General features: G+C 37.8%; 1 protein-coding gene across 1 annotated transcript; it reads left to right on the top strand.

Annotated features, from left to right (window-relative positions):
* Positions 1-6,964: 6,964 nt before the first annotated feature.
* On the top strand, positions 6,965-19,491 carry rbm38 (RNA binding motif protein 38). The gene is made up of 4 exons (XM_027031969.2): positions 6,965-7,466; positions 10,319-10,442; positions 13,404-13,458; positions 18,508-19,491. Exons 1-4 carry the CDS (start codon positions 7,266-7,268, stop codon positions 18,842-18,844), a joined length of 717 nt encoding a protein of 238 aa, XP_026887770.2. The 5' UTR covers positions 6,965-7,265; the 3' UTR covers positions 18,845-19,491.
* Positions 19,492-21,343: the final 1,852 nt, after the last annotated feature.

Below are 21,343 nucleotides of genomic sequence, written 5' to 3'. Positions count from 1 at the left end.
TCTAAATCAACCGGGAAATTATTTTTGCTATAAAGCTAAATGATCGATAGTGTTTTGAAGCTCTAATTTTGGGCTTTAAAATGTAACTATAAGGAGACTAAGCTCCTTGTAGTACATGATAGGGAGAGTTTTGCTCTGAGTTTAAAACAAACAAAAGGGATGAATTTTAAACAAATACATAAACCACAATGTCACTGTAATAAACACTGTAACCCTAAAAACCGAAGAATGCAAGGAAGAGAAAGAAAAAATGAGCATGTGGTTTTTGTTCATTTAAATACCTTTACTGACATTCCATTATATCAGAGATAGAGGACATTCTAAAGATGACATTTTCCTTTCTTCCGAAAGGCAGGATTTATTAAGAGCATGTGGGCAGAGGGATCATGCCAGTCTCCAAAGGGTGTTTCACTGAAGGCTTTAACCAATAAAAAGGACAAAATAAACAGACACGGATCACTCACTTATCACCCTCTGCACGAGTTGTTCTGAGCCAACTGGTCACTTCTGACCTGCTTGCTGTGCGTGGCTTCAGGAAAAATGGCACACGCCAGCACTCAGAATGACATACCTTCCTGTATCCCCTACACACCCCCATTCCCTCTGGCTCAAACCGCAGAAAGAGTCCGAAGAACAAGGTTAGAAAACAAAATCCAGTTAGATACAGAAACATTCTAACAACTCTGACTATATTCCTGTGAGTTTGGCCAGTTTGCATTTATTTCTTGTTCTTCCTTCAGTATCGAGCCTCGTGACAGGCTCATGTTACCTAATGATGCAGATTCCCTCCTTCCCCTCCTCTTACCCGCCGCCCACATGCCACTGCTGAGGACCATTTTACTGTACTGTTGCTGAACACTTGTAATATCGTACTGCGATTAAGCCTTTCTGTGTATTTATGGGAAGGATTGCCAACGTGTGTGTTTGACTGTGAGCCTGTGAGAAGGTGAGAGAGTAAGATGGAGAAGGTTGGGAGTATAGTCTGATATGTTTTGGGAAGGAAACAGAAGGATCTCTCCCTTTCACCTTTTTATTTCTCTGTCTTTCTTCTCTCTCTCTCTCTCTCTCTCTCTCCCTTACATCCTGTTTATTAAAGGAGCTGTTTCAGATTAGCTCTTGCACCATGCCACCCGCAAACCCACAAATGTGGACCATGTGTGTATGCAGGGTCACAGCTCTCTCTCTCTTTCTCTCTCTCTCTCTCTCTCTCTCTCTCTCTCTCTCTCTCTCTCTCTCTCTCTCTCTCTCTCTCAAGCATGGCTTTAAGCCCCCAGAGAGGCCTCTTTAATTCCTCTCGCTCTCCCTGCATGAATCTCTGCTCTCTGTCAAACCCTTGCACCCCTGCTCCCATCAGGGCTCTGATCAACAGGAGGTCAGAGGTTAATGGGGTGGTAAAGCAGGTCTAAGGGGTGCCCCTTCACATCACCCTTTCACATCCTGCAGCCCGCCAGCTCTCCTTCTTAACCTCTGCTCACCCCAAAAAAAACCATTAACGGTATGGCCCCCAAAATGCAATCATCTTTCACCACCACTAACATTGACTTCCTTTTAGTGTCACATTGTTTTATGAAACTTTATCCTATAACCCCACTGCTCCAGGTCCAGCGTAACGCTGACGAGGATAATGAAAGCCCGTGGATATTTATTTCACCCCCAGCACCTGATCCTTGACCTCAACAGAAAGAAGGAAATACACATACAAAAAACAGAACACTCATGCTCTTGAACTGCAGTCTGTTCATAAAAATAGGGTGAACAGCAACTAATTAACTTCTGATCTGGTTTTAAAGAATCACATGTAGCAAAGAGTAATTTGTAAGGCTGGGTGAATATAATTTTTTTTTTTTATCAGTTTTTTATATAAATTCAGAGTCTGTAAAATGTTTAACCTGGCTTACAGTAAATATTCTGAGTATGGCTTATCTGAAGCAATTCACTCACTGACATCCAACAAAGAAGCTTTTCTGGCATTTTTCAAAGATTGTAACAGCCTCATCCCTGACACACGTGAAACAGCTCCATCCCTGACACACGTGAGTACATATCCATCTGACACATACACCTACCATTGCCACTGCAGTCGAACCACAACAGCCAAACATGTACAAGTCCAGCTCCAGCTGCTCAACATCCAGGTCAGTGGCACATCCTGTCTAGGACGTTATGTTCTCTGAAATTGTATTCAAGTATATTTTGTGTGTAGCACCTTTTACAAGGTTCTGTACTGCAGGCGAGTGAGTAGCATGTGCTAATGCCTAAAAAGTGTTCAAGCTCATCCATAAGGCATGAACTGGAACCACAGTTCAACAAAGGAACTCACTCGGTTGTTAGGCATGTTTGAATGATGCAGTGTTTGAATGATGCAGTGTTTGATGCAGTATGTACATGGTGATCATAATGCTAGCAGGGACCACAGCAGACTTGGCTCTAACTGCTTAAGGAAGAATTAACGGTGCCACAGGCATGATGGAAGCCTGAGATATTAGTGCCCATCCACTCCACTTTCACCACACCTGAGTGTTTGCATGAGAACAGGCTCACCATAGTATAATTCTATGCCCATTTCACCATAGCATAATTTTCTATGCCCATAAACCAACCATATCTTGACCTTTATCTAAAGCAAACCAATAACAAAAGACTTGATTAAACATGTTTTTCAGCATAACACCTAAAGGTTGCTTATTGTCTGCTGTCTGTTACATATCACTATATGATGGTCTTCAAAAAAAGTGAATACGGTTATGACATCATGACAAAGCATCCCGTGTTAGCCATGGTTTATTTGCTTAAGTTGTCATCTGTGAAATTAATTTGAAATTCTCAAATAATTTTTATTTTCTTTTGCAGAAATGTTCCAAAAAGGTTGAGGCTTCGTACGAGTGGAAAAGGAAAGTCTGACCTCTGCTGGTCTGTATAAGTTAATACAACGCTGAAGAGCGCTACCTTCTATACGGCTGAGCAGTGCTTTTACTGGGTACAAGGCCTCACTGTAGTGAATCACTGAATCATTGTTAAATGCAGGAGCTCAATGCAGGGATTGTCATGCTTATTACTTCCTTCTTATATACATTGCTAGTGAAATAATTGGATACACTTATCAGAAACATTTTTTTTCACAACAATACATTTTTTAAAAGCATTTTTGTAAATTTCTGTAAACACTTGTAATATTGTTCAAGACGTTTGCATGTAAATTTTGGATTAAACAAATGCATTTAGTTTCCTAACTTTTTAACCTCATTTTTAGCTCTTTTTAAAACTAGTCTACGGCGAGGTCTAGGAGATTAATTTGACTCCAGGTCATCATTAGCAGTGGTAGCTCAGTGGTTAAGGTACTTGTGCTCAGAAGGTTGCTGGTTTCTACTGTTGGGCCCCTGAGCAAGGCCCTTAACCCTCAACTGCTAAGCAATAATTGTAATTTGCTTTGGATAAAAGTGTCAGCTAAATGCTGTAAATAATAAAATCTATAATAGTTATTAATCATGCCCTCAGGATATTCATAGAATATATACTCTCTTGCAGGTCCAATAATCCTTGGTAGAAATCAAAAGAGACTTATGTAGCTCTTGATTATCACATTCAAGTGTATGATTATTTTGAAACATCAAGCACCTAAATCATTTCAGAAGAGGGCAGCACAGGATCATTTTGTAATAATAATACACACTACATCTCAGGCTCACCCAATAACAGAGCAAATAAGAGATAAATAGAGTCAAGCCTTTCCTGTACTTGTTTGGAAAACCCCATAGGGTGCAGAATAAATTAACTAATGACATACAAATGCACATGTCCCTGCAGCTATATCCCTTGCTATTCAGGACATCGGGGCACCAGGGTCAAACAACCCGGCTACCACAGTGCCAGTGAAAGTTAAATGAATGCTGCCCAGTGGAACACAGAGATCCAGGCTCTGTCTGTTCCAGCCTGCGACTTGCACCATTGTTAGCATGAGGCATGAGGGGTTGAGAGATGTGCAGATATTCTGGCACTTGGTAGAGTTTCGTATAGTCCATTGTGATTTACCAAAGCTCTAAAGACCTTTAAGTGGTAAACTGCCATTTTCAGTTAAGTTGATAATCTGCTGGTAAAACTTAGATGACAAAAAAGGTCAACAGTTTCAGATGTAAACAGTTTAATGTTTAATTCTTGTGCAGGCTTATTCATGTTACCTAAATATTGTCAACTGAATTCAACCTCTGTTCCTGTCTGTATCTCTCTCTCTCTCTCTCTCTCTCTCTCTCTCTCTCTCTCTCGCTCTCTCTCTCTCTCTCTCTGAACAAGAGTTTTCTATATATTTTTAAAAATATCCCCATTTACCTCCCTGCAATATTTTAAAACAACAATAATTTGTCTGGACTTATAAGACACCCATATTTCAAAAGTGCAACCTAAACAACCCACTGCAGTTGGTGGTTTAGGCCTATGTATGTTCAAACATTATTACTAGGCAGCCACTGCTATTTATTGGCTGTGAGATGTTCCAGGTGATCCATTGTGAAACCTCTCGATTGTGGTTGAAAATTGAGGTTATGTCAGTATCAAAAAATTGTCTTCCTTTGATAATTTTTTTCAAAGTAAAAAATAGCCCCCAACAAATTTGATTGTCAACTATTTTATTTGAATGAGCTCTCTGAGGATTTTAAATCAAATAAAATGTTTGGTTTTTTTAGTCTACCACCACCCTCCATCCACTCAGCAATTTATTACAACCATGTATTTGCTCTATCTCAATAAGATAATATATTCTCTGTATATAGAGTAAGTGGTCTGCAGTTTATCAAGAACGTTTATATAGATGGCAGATCTGCTTCCTCTGTCTCATAGCAAAATGTAATCTAATTCACATTTCTTTCAATATCTACAAATTCAATGCTATGTTAAAAAACATTCCACAGTTTTTAACCAAACCAAAGGACCATACCCTATTTGGGTTGTTCCTCTCCTGCCCTGACTCCAGACATTTAGAGTTTCACTGTTCTCACATCTCTGCTTTCACTTTACATGTAAGCACCACCCACCTTAGAGAAACATGGACTGAAGAGTTGAGTGAGCAATTGTCTGAAGAAATTTGGAAAGAAAGCTATCCAGAATACATCACTGCTCTATACATTTCAGATACAAGTTCAAAGTTCTTCACATATTTTATTATTCCAAAACTAAACTGTTTAAAATCTACATTTTATTTCCCAACAATGTGATAGGTATTAGATAGCTGAGGGATCACTGTCTCAGCTATTCTGGTTCTGTCCTTTAGAACATGATTACTTTAACATTTTCAAATGGTTTGTAAAAATGCAGAAGAAAAATATTTCCCCAAATAACAGTTTGGTTATCTTTGGATTCTCTGACACAGGATTCTCCTCTCCCTACACACAATAGCAGCCCTGATGGCTTTCATTATATTTCATTATACAAATGAAATAACTGAGTGAATTAAAATGATAAAAACACTTCTGAGCACATGGGAATCCTTTTTGAATACCTTAAAATGGTTAGATTGATTAGACTGGCCTTGGCTGACCCTGCAGTCTTTGTCATTTTTCTTTTATCTTGACAAACTCCTACAATATTACATTTTTGACAGCCAGCTTTGTTTTAGATTTTATTAATTCATCTTTATATTTTACCTATTTAATTATTCTTTGTTGCTGTCACTTTTATGTGTTACCAAAATCTTGAAAAAAGAGTCAGTGAATCACTTTTACACATAGGAAGAATTTGACTGATTCACTGCTCAGATATATACAATTACAGATACACAAACGAAAAACAAAATAAGGAATAAACCAGACTTAAATTAAACAAGATAAAATAAACATATTTTAAAAGAGAGGTATTATAAGATAGAAGTATGAAAGTGGATAGTAATAGCAAGTTGATACAGTGCTATGTACTATATATATATATATATATATATATATATATATATATATATATATATATATATATATATATATATATATATATATATCCAGAGTGTCCAGAGTGACAGGTAGTGTCCAGAGTGAGACTCTGCTGTTGTTTAGGTACTGAAGTGTTAGCAGATTATCCCGATAATCCTCTTCACACTGGAGCCTCGTTGCTCTGAGAAGAAGAGTCAACCCAGATTGTTATTGAGCAGCTGAAGATGGACTCGGCATAGAGCTGGGCCTGTGGTAGTGTGGATTTTTCAGATGCTGTGCTCTCTAGCCCTCCTCAGGTCTCTGGATACAGTGGTGCCCAGGAACCTGAGTGACTCCAACATTGAAACCATAGAGCCATGGGGAGTTTGGAGGCGGCAATCCGTCCAAAGTCAACAGTTTCTACAGAGTCTGTATTGTGTTGAGTATCGGGTGGTTGGAACTGCACCAGGACACCTGCTGCTTGACTACTTTTCTGTTGGCATGTTTGTCACTGTTAGTTATGGTGGTGCCATCTGCAAACTGTAGGATCTTCACGAAACAGTTATTTGAATGTAGTATAAAGACTAAAGAGGTATAAAGGCAAGAATAAAGACTAAAGAGAATGATTGAGAACATACATTAATACTTTCACATTTGCCTCGTGCAGGAAGAAGACAGTCTGCATAGACAAACAATTTGGAATGCTTCCAGACAGGATTCCAGATCAGATATTGTTTGTCACTAACCTTGGCTGGATATTTAAATCCAAGAATGAGTTTCTATGAATTTATGACAAGCAGACACAAACATCGCTACAGTGACAACTATATACTTTTTCATGCTTACAACGTTTAGATTTACAACGGTTTTAAATAGACTACGTTTTCCGTCGTGTTTGATTTCTTTGTGTGTAAATGGACAATAGCAGGTGCAGCATTATACCGCGCGGCGAGGCACGGGCGGGAGAGGGAGGGTCGCGAGACTGAAAACGCTCGACGCGCACATTGGATGATAAAGTAAGAAGGCGTGAGCAACACTGGCCGCCTATAAAACATTTCAGATAGTTTTTTTTTTTTTTGCTAAGGTTAATGTACAGCCAGGGCTCATCTTTCAAATGGCGTTTGGGTTAACTAAAACCACCTAACTGCTTAAAATGATTTGAACAAGAATCGAGTGGACTTCCGTAAATGTCGAAGCGAAAAAAAGAAAGTTTCCTCTTCGATTTCAAAGAAATATCTGCCTCGGAATATCTGCCTCGAAGTCCTTTTGTTTTTCCAATAAGTTGAGCGTGTGGTCAGGTTCCGCACGTAGCGCCTGCTGTTCCTGGGCTGCATATTTAATTACCCACGTAGTCTATCACTCTTTCTGCACTCTAATATGCTTTTACATCAGTTTGTCAACGGGACAGTGGAAGCGACGCGTCCAAGAGACACCACTTTTACGAAGATCTTTGTTGGTGGTCTCCCGTATCACACCACAGATGCATCTCTTAGGAAGTACTTCGAAATCTTCGGGGACATCGATGAGGCCGTAGTCATTACCGACAGACAGACTGGGAAATCGAGAGGATATGGTTTTGTAAGTAAGCCGTCAAACTATTTGTTCTCTAAAACTGACGAGACGAGCGACTGTCATCTTTAAGAGGTCTACAGAAAGTAACTGCTTTGCAAGCTGCATCGCAAGATGTTAAAAACGTTCATTTGGGTTATTTTTGCCACAATTCAAAATTACTTAACTGATTTGATCTCAGAACATACTTCGTAAGTGCACTTGTTTTATTTTCAACAAAATGCAACGTTTTGACTTGGTGTAGAACAAACTGCACTCAGAATCGAGTATAAACCCTTCCGGGAAAAGAGTTTTATTGTTTTGAAGTGTGGGCGCGCATGCTGTCTTGAGGTGCCATTACTACGTTCAAAGAGTCAAGTTCTTTGTTATAATTTTGAGGGACAAATGTCTTCTTTCGTCCTACATTATATAGGTTTGTCGGCTTTCCTGTCGAAGGCGTGTATTTATACTGTACAGTAATTCAGCATAGACTATCTATATAGGCTGTATAAACATTTTGGTCCGTAATAACATCTAATCTTAGCTACTAATAGACAATAGGTTTCGTTTTTCAAATATGCCTGAAGATGGAAAGATCTTGCTTTGAAGAAGCGCAAATTCAGTAATGTTCTTAAATTGCTTTGCTGACTGCTCCACAAGTGTGTCACATTCTGCGAGCCACAAGTAAAACCTTTGGCCTAATAATTCCGCATTTCATCATTTTTGGATGCAAGATTTTCATTTCATCATTTTCGGATGCAAGAGGGTGAGCCATCCCTCAAAGCATTTCATTCACATTTTTTTTTTTTTATTTATTTATTTGCGTCCACATTACACTCAACAGCAAAGTGCAGTGATATGTAAGAGGAGCTGCTAGGATGCTGTATTTTATTGCACTTACTACAATACGTTTACTTACCACACAGGCTTTGGAAATACCCCCACACACACACACAAAACAACACACGTACACAAACACAACAGCACGCATACCCACATCTATTATACACATACACGATTTATCACTTGGGGAGTGTCATAAAACTGTTTTGGGGTCTGCCCTCAAAAGCTGTTGGCAAACTAAGATAAGAGCATGCCCCTTCACGTCGGTACCTCCTCCCTCCCTCCAGACACCTTGCATTGCGAGGTGTAAAAATGTAAGCTCAAGAAAGATAAAAGTTAGGAGGGGCAGGGTGGGGCAAAGCATGTTAGAGAAGGTAAGAGTATGGGGTATAATTCTAGAAGATTAAAATGTGAATTACGAGAAAGAGGGTGTTTGATGGTGTGTGTGTGTGTGTGTGTGTGTGTGTGTGTGTGTGTGTGTGTGTGTGTGTGTGTGTGTGTGTGTGTGTGTGTGTGTGTGTGTGTGTGTTTAAGAGAGGGAACGGTAAAGAGAGCACTTCTGTGTATATATACACAGGTGTATATGTTTTTGTTAAATTACGGATGCTTTGGTGTAGACCTCTATATCAACTGAAACTGAGATCAGGCTCTGAGATCAGACTCTGACACTGTTAACATGATATCCCTGTTGCCTGGTGAGCATTCTGGGTAGGGGCACTTTCACATAGTGTAAAGCTGTGAAAACAGACTGCAGGCCTGTTTTACTCACTTAACCCCACTGTACTTCCTGTTAATGGCATGATGTGAGTAAACAGCTAAGATGGTACAACAGCTGTTAAAACTGGTTCTGTTATGGTAATCTCTCAGCATTTCTCCATTTTGTGTTGATCTAAGATGTATTTATATCAGTATATTATAAGATTATAATGAATAAATTACATGTTTACTTTAGATAATAATAGAAAAGAAAATTAAAATTAATATGTCTTTAACTTGAATTATTTCCTGGTAATGCTTTCAGCATATGACACACTGAAATACCTGCTTTAGTGTAGCCACATTGTTAAACTCTGTACTTCAAATGACACCACTGAAAAAGTTGTAAAGGAAAAGTATGGGAAAGTGTGAAGAGAATTTAGCAAAGACACACCAATCTCCCCCTGGATTGGATCTACATCTTTTAAGTATTTGCATTACCTCTAAAACCAAACCTACGGCTAAACATAATGCTTTTGTCAGTGGCCAGCGAACACCAAGCATTTTCTATGTCAGACACAAAGCATCATAAATGGGTCATGTGGGTTGGGGGGAATGGAAGAAGAACAGGCTGAAATAGAGTGGGATTTCCCCAAGGATCCTATGGCTTAATCATCTCCATCCTAATGCTCTAATATGCTGGGGGGGGGGGGGGGACTTGTGGTGTATGCAAATACTTTGGATTTCCTCATATTTGCATGGAAGCTTTGGGTCGCACAGGGATCAGGAACTAACTGCTTGCATTATTACAATGGCTGTCGTGTTGTTCCATGTTAATCCAAGTGATGTAGAGAAAACAAATTATTAAATGGCCAAACCTAACAAATGATATTTAATTAAGGATAATATATACATTTATGGCATTTAAGTTGGCAAAAGTTGTAGGCAGCCAAAAAATGTGTTTAAAAGTATTCATCAGAGCAGTATTGATTTTCTTAAATGGGACACCATGGTAAATTCTGTTTCTTTTTTGACTTTGGCTGATTTTTTGGTTTTGGTCCCACACACGTTCAGTTCTGTTGAGAGTGGGGCTCTGCTCTGCCAAGGCAGTAAGTGGACAGATGTAGGTCTGTAATTGTGTTTTGATGTGCTCAAAGTCAATAGCTTACTGAAAGACGCTGAAACCTTTTTACAAGTCAAAAGGGCACCAATGTTGGTTCAGCAGGTAGGAATGCAGAACCTATCATGGTGACTTTTATCCATTTTAACTGTAAATGTTTTGTTACGGTTTCACAGTACTCTTTTTTTCATACTTTTTCCACACCTGTCCCTCTTCCTTCCAGGTTACTATGATGGAGAAAGCAGCAGCAGAGAGTGCATGTAAAGACCCAAACCCTATAATTGACGGACGGAAGGCCAACGTCAACCTCGCATACCTAGGGGCCAAACCTCGCAGTCCACAGACTGGTAAGCAAACATCAAAGCTTCTTGTGAGTGATTTTCCATAAAAAAATTATATGGTCTTCAGATTGTTGGTGCTTTTGTTTTTTGTTTTTACTCAGGACCTTGGCAATTAGATTTAGGTGATTAAATTTACACTGAGATCCGATGAACTAACGTTCGGTCCTACTGCGTTTAAAAATAAAACAAGAATTTTTAGGTTTTAACTTCAGTTATGTAATATCTTTCATTGTCTTTATTGTGCTACATAATGTGCTATTGTAGCTTGGCTTGTTAAAACTTGTGCAGTTACTGTCATTCACACTGAATGTAAGGAACAAACCAAATTAATCGTAGTTGTTGACACTTTCTGTATATGCCAGTTATGCCAGATATGGAAATCCATATCACAGTGTTTAGAAAACGACTGACTTGTACATGTACACTCTATACAGTAGAGCTTTTTTATTCAGCACACACTCACATACAGGCAACATGTAGGACCATGTAAGTCATTACCAAAACCCTACACTTTTATCTGCAGCGTGTGCACAAAACATTTAAGCCATACAATACACACTTCAAATTTCTTAGTTTAAACATCAGACTCTCAAAGAATTCAAACATTCCCAATATACTATGCAGCAAAAACAGCAAACGCACACAGGGCGATTCCAGGCAAGGGGTAAGGCATTCACCTGCCTTTAGCCATAACTGAAGTAGAACCCTCACTCTCTCTCAGTTCAGTTCACTTTGCTTTAAGATGACTTTGTTGACTTTGTGATATTATCATATGACTCAGTGTTTTTCTGCTTCTCTGAGAGCCAGTTAATGTTCAGATATTTATGTATTTAAGATAAGAAAAAAGGAAATATAGCACAATGGTACTGCCTCGGAAATTGAAGAGAAGTGAGGCCTGCTTTGTTCAGCTGATTCATGTTGAGCATTGGATTGCAGTGACACTACAGTGATTATCTGAGTGCGAGAGAGGCACACAGAAAATGTGAAATCAAGCATGCTCTGTGTGTGTGTGTGTGTGTGTGTGTGTGTGTGTGTGTGTGTGTGTGTGTGTGTGTGTGTGTGTGCATGTGCGTGTGTGTGTGTGTGTGTGCATAAAAAGTGGCAGTGAGGCAGGAAAGGTTTTACCTCGGCATCTGAGCAGACAGTTATTCAGTCCAGTGAGTAGAAACCAGGGAAACAGGAATGACTAGAATGTAAAAGATGGGGCAATGAAGAAGGATATAGACTGATTAGAGAAATGGAGCTAGAAACGGAATTTACAACAATACATGTATTACCTTACTAATCTCTCGGTAAACAACTATTACAAACTAATATTTCACTTAAAAATTTATATTTATTAACTTAAAAAAGCTTACTGGACTTGCATCATCTAAAGCATAGTATTAGTAGGTATGTTGTGCCACAAAGGTGCCGAAAATATGATACATTAAGTAACAGAAAAATGAATCCATCCTGGACTTAAATGACTTTTTGTTCCTTAATGTTTGTTCTGATCTAATAGCTGCTAGTATTAGCATGTCTTAGCATCTAGAGGGCAAAATGATTTTGCATGTAAATGCATTATCTCCCCTTTTCTCTTTCCTTGTATTTTTCCCATCAAATAGAACCAAACATTGATGAAATTTATTTGTGATTCCAAACAGAAAATTTAAATACATTTGTTGTATGTGATGATTAATGAGAAAGACTACAATCTGAAGTTTCACATTTTAATTGTGCCATCTGCTTATACTAAGTTACTAGTAACATATATAAATTAAGAGAATTATATAGGCAAAATAGCTTGACTTATCAATAAAATTATATCAATAAAAGCAATAATAATATCAAATCAATATAACTGATGTGAGCTGGATGGCCTGGATGTAAATAAACAAATTCCTTCTTTGCAGTTTGTGGGCTGTATCATTTAACCCCTAGCACACTCTGCTAACAGTTACAATGATAGGCCATTGTAGCCGCACCTCTGGGTAACACCATAACACCAATAAACAAGCTATCAGAAAAATCATAAAGCAATAAAAATATAGAATTATACATATTGTTTATATTTATATATACTTCTTATACTTAGATTTATATATACTTTCTTTTTTTCTCTCCCCTGAGGCTGAAAATCCCCCTACATTCATAGTATAGACCCTTGAACTCTCACTGAATCCCCAAAGAAAAGACCTTTTTGCCCAAAAACGTTACATGAAACAATGTATTTAAATAAAAATTTAATAGTCGATTTAAATTTAAGTTAAATAATGAAATATTAAAAATGAATTAAGAGAGAAAAACTACATTAAAGGAAAGAATGAATGGCTAAGATAGAAATAACTCTAATGTAAGGAATATATATATATATATATATATATATATATATATTATATATTTATATATAAAAAGCTGAATTAAAATAAGTAAGATCTAATTAAAGATATAATGTTCATAAATTCAAAGATGGAGGACAGCAATGCAATACTGTCCTTGAAAGTTGTCTTGGGCCTAACTGAAAGCTGGATCAAATAAATAGGTTTTTAGTCTCAATTAGAAAATATACACTGTATGGACTCTTCTGAGGTTCTGTGAGAGTTGATTCCATCTGGGAACGGTAGAACTGCAGAAGCTAAACACTGCTTGCTCCGTGTTGATCATAGCCACAATTAACTGATGAGTTCCTAGGAAGCTAAGAGTCCTGGGTTTTTTGAGATGTAAACATTGTCCAAGCTGTTTTTGATTAATAATATTAAGTAATTAACGAAAAATAAATTAGATCAAAACAGAACAAGGTGAAACTGAATTGTGCGATTAAATATTGGCAATAGCTGCATTCAATCTAAAAGTCACAATCTAAGATGAATATGTGCTGTATGTATCACAGTTGAAACTGTGCTTTAAAAAACATTACAGTATCAATATTTTAAGTATCCTCTATGAACATAACTTTTTTGTGTGCCATACTTATCATCCTCTCAGGGTACTCTATTGGAGCACAGCAGATTCACCCTGCTCTGATCCAGAGGCAGTATGGGTAAGTGTCTCTGCCATTGTATTTTTTTTTCTGCAGTGGTGCTTGAAAGTTTGTAAACCCTTTAAACATGTCTATATTTCTGCACATATGTGACCTGAAATTTCATCAGCTCCCACACTCACAGATATGCAATATTGGAGCTTTTTTGTTTTTCAAATAAATGAGAGTCTAATATTTTTGTCTCATTTGTGTGATTTAGTTTTCTTTATCTACTTTTGTGACAATCCAAAGAAAGTTTTAGATCAAATTTATACATATAGAATTTATATAGAACCTTCTAAAGGGTTCAGAAACTTCAGAAAGGGTTCAAGTACCACTCTGCATATGACAGTCCAATACAGTCCAATATGTTAGGAGGTGCCCACTCTTTCAGCTGTATTCGAAATGGCATAATACTATATTGCACACTACACTAGTATATATTGTATACAGCAAACTGTCCCACATAGTAGTGTACGTTATACTATCCATTATAACATTCATCAGAATGGCTTAGCCTGTTAGCTGCCATTTAGCTCAGAGTTTGTTTCAGACTCTGGTGATCATAACAGCAGCAATAATTCCAGCTAGACTGTTAACTTTCATGCAGCATTTGGATTAACATGTATCTACATATTATATTTACAGTTATATTTGGAGTCACTTGCACTGTTGTTTGGTTGCGAGTTATTTTCACTAAAACACACACACACACGCACACACACACACTCTCACACACACACACACACACACACACTCACACTCACACACACACACTCTTTCTACATTCTCTCTAGTGATCTTTTCTTCCCTTTTTAGATCATTGGTGCCCATCTGTTTTCTTACACATTTTCTTGAACTTATCTGTTTTCTTATCTAATTCTTCAGTTCAGGCTACAGTTCTGTGCTGCTGAGAATGACACTGTGTGACATCAATCATTCATCTACTCTGTAAATTTAGCTGTTTAGAAATAGAAATTTAGAAATAAGCAGGACTATTTTATTAAACTTTCAGGATTTTTAAAATTCCATCGTCTCCACGTTGCCGTAGCAACTAATGGCATCATTTTTAGCTCTCTTCAGCAGGTAATTGAGTATAGAATGAGAGACCTGAGAACTGAAGCTCTACTACACCATGGTTATTAAAAAATTAACAACTATCCTTTACTTATTTATCTTAATAGGCTATTACCTAATTTCACATGGGTTAAGGGTGTTAATTATAAATAAGAGTAAGTGGCTACATTTATAAGGAAGACTTTTTGAGCTATTTGATTCTTCTCCATCTGAAACTGAAGTTCTGATTATATGTCTAATTGAGAAAATACATTAATCACATTTATCAAGTAATGACCAATATAAGGCCATATGTTAATATGAACAATGTTTTAGTATTTGGACTGCATTTGATGCCAAAGTATGCTGTTAACATGATTCATAAAGACATGGCCATCAAGCTATTTTGATGTACAAATATTTTTGTTTAATTCTCTGCTTTCAAGACTGCTGGAAGCTTTTTCAAAATTTCATTGAACATCAAGTTCATTACGTTTATTGAATATTAAGTTTATTGAACATCACATAGTACATTAACATAATTATAATATGTGTTAAACCTATTAAATATTCAACACTGAACTTCCCATGAAGAGGCATATTCGCTCTCTTGTGCCCAAGCATGAATCATCTACATTACACATTTCTATTTAGATATCATTAGCTAGCAAACAGTGAGTACTGGGGTTACTTTTTGATACACATGCATATGCTGCATTTGATCACAAACTTGCCCACTTCAGGATCATTTTGGGGTAGTTGCAGAGACAATTGAAACAGACATTGAAACAGGTGTGTAAGGGGTCTCAGCGCAACTGGCCATAGCATGTTTGGCAGTTATCTCTAGCTTGCTAGGATAAATTAGAGGCATATACAAAGCAGTTAGCACTGAATACATCAAAAAAAAAACAAAAAAAAAAACTATGCACTTGTGAGAAGTGATTATGGTTCTACCATTAATCTCGTATCTAATTAAGCAAGTAGACTTATGGGTGGATTGTATACAAAAATGATTATTTTTCACTAACATTAGCTAGTGTGGGAGATGGTTTAAGTTGAGGGATGTTCATGACAATGTTAACAGTGATTAGGATTAATGTAATTATACCTGCTTTGCTAATTTGGAACTCATTTTCGATGACAAAAGCTCCCTCCAGGTCATAATAGGCTGTTGTATGGTCCTTTAATTAATTTTGAAAGGCAGTTTTAAATAAATTAATTTTATTTTTTTATGTAAATTATTTAATATTGTTCAAATTGTGAGCTTCTGCCCTCCGCAAACATCCTATTTGCTCTATGACATTTTGGTGATCCTTAGCTAACCTTACTCACAAATGAGTGTAATTGCAGTCTTCGTTGGAACAGATGTCTTGTGTTCTGTGTGGGACATTGTGCTACAGTTGCAAAACAACATTCCAAGGCTAACCGTGCTACTAACCTTCTAAAGGGTTCAGAAACTTCAGAAAGGGTTCAAGTACCACTCTGCATATGACAGTCCAATACAGTCCAATATGTTAGGAGGTGCCCACTCTTTCAGCTGTATTCGAAATGGCATAATAGTATATATTGTATACAGCAAACTGTCCCACATAGTAGTGTACATTATACTATCCATTATAACATTCATCAGAATGGCTTAGCCTGTTAGCTGCCATTTAGCTCAGAGTTTGGTGATCATAACAGCAGCAATAATTCCAGCTAGACTGTTTACTATTTTAACTTTCATGCAGCATTTGGATTAACATGTATCTACATATTATATTCACAGTTATATTTGGAGTCACTTGCACTGTTCTTTGGTTGCGAGTTATTTTCACTAAAACACACATGCATGCGCGCACACACACACACACACATAATCACTACTAATTAGAGATAATTCTGGACATCCTCTTAACAGTAATTAGGGCTAACAATGAATTTACAGGGATTTAAATCTAAAATGCCCAGGGTGAACAGCAAAAATAAACACAGGGACATGCGATAATCCAGTTATCATGTCAGTAATGGCTAGTAGCTTCTGTTAAAGGAACACTGATTTGTTTTGAGTGTCACCTAACGTGTCCTCACTGAGAATACACACACCCTGGGGAAGTGTGCCGAGGCCTGTCCAAGGAGGCAACTGCCACTACGCTAACGCAGAAAAACTGGCGCCATCTGTTAACTGGCATGAAAGGGGGGTGGGGCAAAATGTGTGAATGGCAACAGAAAGTTACAGTCACATTACTGTTTCCCCCTCTAATTTCTGAAGGCTGAGGGTTGTTGTTGTTAGTGGTGGTGGTGGGGTGTGTGTGTGGCAAGGACAGGGATTAGTGGAGGTGTGAGGCAGAGCAGAACCCTCAGGGGTTGGGTGGGGCCACAGGGGCAGATTCAGGTGCTCGGCTTTGTACTGCTAGCTGAGTTAGCACCATGAGGATCGTACCAGAGCAGCATCTGTGAGCTTGCACATAAACAAAAGCTCATTTTGCTGAGTGTCTAATAGAGTCTCCCTCTCCCTCTCCCCTAATGGTTCATTCGTAAATGTTACGTTTTGACAAAACATCAGCCAATGGGACCAATTGTAAAATGTTACTTCTTGAACTGCAGTGACATTAACTTCTTAAATTATAGTGTAATAGCATTAAAGTATGGCACAGCTCTGTGTGTTTGACACAGCCAAATACCTGTAGCCTGGGTTCATATTTCCTTTGTTTAATTGAATGTGTGATGTGTTTGATTCCCTCAGTGTTGATTTGAACGAGATAATATTAGCCTTGGACCTTGTATTTGTCTGTTTCTGGCTTTGACTTTCTTTCAGCCTCTGTTCCTGTCTGTATCTCTCTCTCTCTCTCTCTCTCTCTCTCTCTCTCTCTCTCTCTCTCTCTCTCTCATCCTTTTCCCTGTTCTGCTAAAAGTGTTGTTGTCCTTCTGGCTTGAGTGACTCATCTGTTTTCCCTTCTTCTATGGTCTCCTTTCAAGCACCCACAACCTATGTCACGTGTCTGTCTGTCCTTGTCAGCCTCAGTCACATTCTCAATTTTCTCCCTGTCTCTATGGGGGGGATACACTGTTGCTAAGGCTGTGGCTCTCATGAAAGCCCTGGCAGCACTGTCTCCCAAAATGACCCCAGAGAGTGCTCACAGACACTCACATGTCTCTTTCCCAGTGACTGAGGGCTGTATTTTTTTTTAAAAACCCCAAATTGGTGCAATAAGTATTTGAGCTCAGTGGATCTGTCTCACATACACATCTATGTATATCCACACAGTGAAGTCATTCTAGTAGCAGGAGACTATTGCATTTAATGCGGTCTCTTTACTTAACTCTTTCTTATACACTTCCATTTTTACTCGGTCCCTCTTACATTCTTTCTACCAGTTTTGGTATGATGATACCTTCACCAAGCCACTGCCACTGACGACAAAACAGTGACAACGGTCTGGCACCGCAGTTGTGACCGCATCTAGATGCATGTGGTGGCTGCCGTGAGAATATTCCAGGATAGATGCAATTCCAGTATTTTGACGACCCTGAGGATTCATTGGAGGGGACCAAACAGCTTACTTTCTTTTATTCATTGTTTTTGTGTGTGTGTGAGTGTGTATGTGTGTGTTTTGTGTAAGTAGATTCAGGCCATTTTTGTGTGCACGGGTTAGCAGCACAAAAAGAGAGATAATTTAATGCGATTGACTTAAGCAGTTAAACAAAACATTACAAGTTAATACCATTCACTAATCTATTGTTTTCTCAGATATTGCAATTTGAACAATTTTGAACTCTTTGAACTAATCTGAATTTATGCAAGATATTATTATTAAGGTCAAAATACCATTCGTGTCTATATACAAACTGAACCCAATATCATTGCTTAGTGTGATGATGTAGGTGTTTGCAATGGTCATTTAGGGCATAAGAGAACAGGTGGAGAGGAACCTGGAGTGCCTCGTATGTTGAGATAAACACACATATATGCCATGAATAAATATAAATGAATGAAAACTAAGCCTGCAACTCTTTTCTTCTCTGTTTGTCCAGATTGGCCCAACAGTATGTCTGTTCACAGGCCTTGCTGCCGCCCAGCCTGGTCTTCCCCACTCAGCTCAGCACTGCCGTAACCTCCCCTTACCTGGATTACAGCAGTGCCTACATGAGCTGCACATCGGCAGCCTTTGAGCAGTACCCCTTCAGCCACTCTCCGGTGTTTCTGGCCTACACCTTCCCTCCAGCTACTCCAGCACCAACGTCCACCACCCCCACCTCTCTTCCCATGTCCCTCACAACACCCCCCTCTGCAGCCTTCTCAGTGGGCGGTGCCCCCACCACTGGCTTTCTCCATCTTCCTCCTGGTCCACTTCACAGCGAGCACCTGTAACTAGAAGGAGAAGATGCATATTGCACTAGAAAACAGAACCATGGCATCATATACATGAAACTCCCACTGCAGAGAGGAAGACAGAGTGGGATCTTCCAAAGGACTTCCTGGAGACTTTATCAGCCTTTAGCTTTTCTAATTATTATTATTATTATTATTATTATTATTATTATTATTATTATTATTATTGTTATTATTATTATTATTATGTCTCACTTGTATATTACGTAAAGTGGATCAGTGAGCCACAGGACTGTAATACTTGGTTGGGCTACTAGAAACAGCAGTAAATGAAGAGAGAACAAACTCTTTCAGATGGTTTTCTCACCACTGAATTGTTAGATACAGTTCAGTTATGAATTTGGCTACATCTGGTGTATGTTCCTGTTACATATAAACACACATACTGTTTCTGAATCCAAGCTGACCCTTTATACACGGTCCTGATGGTGATGGGCTTTTGGAACAAGCCTCTTTAGGTTCCACTTTTGTAACGCAAACCCTTAAGACTTCATTCTCCCCTCTGCTGGATGCTGATGCTTCATGGTCCTATTTTGAGCCAACTTATTTAATGTAAATATTAATGTATCATTTTTATATATGTGTCCTTCCACTTTTTGTAGGAAATTACAGTCAAATTGTCTTGATTCCTTTGTTCTTCCTGTCCAGTCTTTATTTTGCTTATGACTGCAGTTTTTCCTCACACACACACACACACACACACACACTTCTGACTATTTGGTGGATGTGTCTTTATTTCTTTCTTAAATTAGTCCACATGTATAATGATAATCATTTATTATGTAGTCCCAGATGGTCTAGAGTGAAGGAGTGCATTAATAAGTCTTTTATAAGGTTAAGGTAGTGTACACTAATGAAGTTTGTGTTTTTGTTAGCTGTACACCTAATAAATTGCTGCCAACATAGATAGTTCTTGCTAGATCCACTGTGGACTGAAAATAAATTGTTTTAATATTTATATGACAGAAACCAATGATACATTATGGATTGCTTTGAAATTTTATTTTGTTTAGCATAAAATTCCTTTGCTTGGTTCTTAGTTGCTGATCTGTCCTTTTAAAGCAATGAACAAAATTAGCTCAAACAGTTATAGAGACAAGCATAGTAATTTTTACAGCATCTATATCATAAGGTATTAAGAAATTCTGGTTGAAGAAAAAGCACATTAAAAGAAATTTAATTTTAGTGACACTAAAATATGAACAATTAAAGCTATGAACCCACAATGTCAAATTTAAAAAAGAAATCTATGTTATTTCATTGAATTGCATTGTCTTTTATGATTCACCTTTACTTGCTAATGAAGTAAACATAATGTATAGAGTGATATAAAAACTGATCAACAAAGCTTGGGCAGCAAATTATGAAAAAGTGATGTCACATAAACAACTGCATTAAAACCTTAATATAATATTAATACTACATTAAGCTTAACATTAAGATTTCATTGAAGAGAACAGTGGACATTTTCCTGTGAAGATTCCCTCCACTCATCATGTATAAACTGATGACACCCATTTATAGGAAAACCTTATAAAGGTATAAGGTTATAAAATTCCAGTCTGGACTGGAACAAATACCAATTTAAGAGCGCAATGAACTAGCAAAGCACACCCACTTTAGCCTGTAGGAGTGTGTGTGAAAGGACATATGTTGTTACAATGATAAATAACTGACTTGTGAGAGTGGTCTAAACAAAGGTTTAAATGCAAAGTTTGCTTTACATCAGGGTGTTACAGCATTCGGCTACAGGCCGTAGGGTAGTCTTGTTCAACTTTACGTAAATCTGACATAAACCACATTGTCAAGTCTGTGTGACTACGTAAGAACTGAATGTAGGGGCAGACAGGTCAGTGAAGATTTAGACATTTATTTACAGAAAAGATTTTTGGTGAAATGGCTTCCAGTATTTGTTTGCTACTTTAGCTTTATTGATCCAGTGCAAAACTAAATTAATAAAAGAAATGTCAGACACAACACATGTATTTGCTGACTGATTACATTTAGGCTAAGTGGAAAACATTTCACTGGCATATCAGTCATAGAATTCCTGAAAGTTAAAAGCTAGGTGATTATATAAGCTATAGATGTGAAAAGACTCTTGTCTCCAAACAACTGGACAAAAAGTAACCATCAGAAGTCAAAAGAAGCAGACAGGCAAATCCTCTTGGGTTAACTTTAAAAAACAAAGTCCTTACTAGCAAAAAACATGGGATATTTTCAATATAGAACTTCCACAGTAATATGAAAGTCAACTTTGCCATTCCTTCTCAATCTTACCAGTAACACAAACTGCTAGCAGACACTGCTTTCTTTTTAATAAAGACTAATTGATTCTCTTACCTATAATAGTCTTATAATCTCTTCTATAGTTACCTACTGACAAGAGTAAGTATTACTAGCACTAGTAAGTCCCCATAAAAGTTGTAAAGGGAGTTTTGAAACGTTCTGCATTACTATCTGTAAGAAGCTTTGTTT

Source organism: Electrophorus electricus, chromosome 24, assembly GCF_013358815.1.
Source record: "Electrophorus electricus isolate fEleEle1 chromosome 24, fEleEle1.pri, whole genome shotgun sequence".
Lineage (NCBI taxonomy): Eukaryota > Metazoa > Chordata > Actinopteri > Gymnotiformes > Gymnotidae > Electrophorus > Electrophorus electricus.
This window is presented reverse-complemented; position numbering and strand designations above follow the sequence as displayed.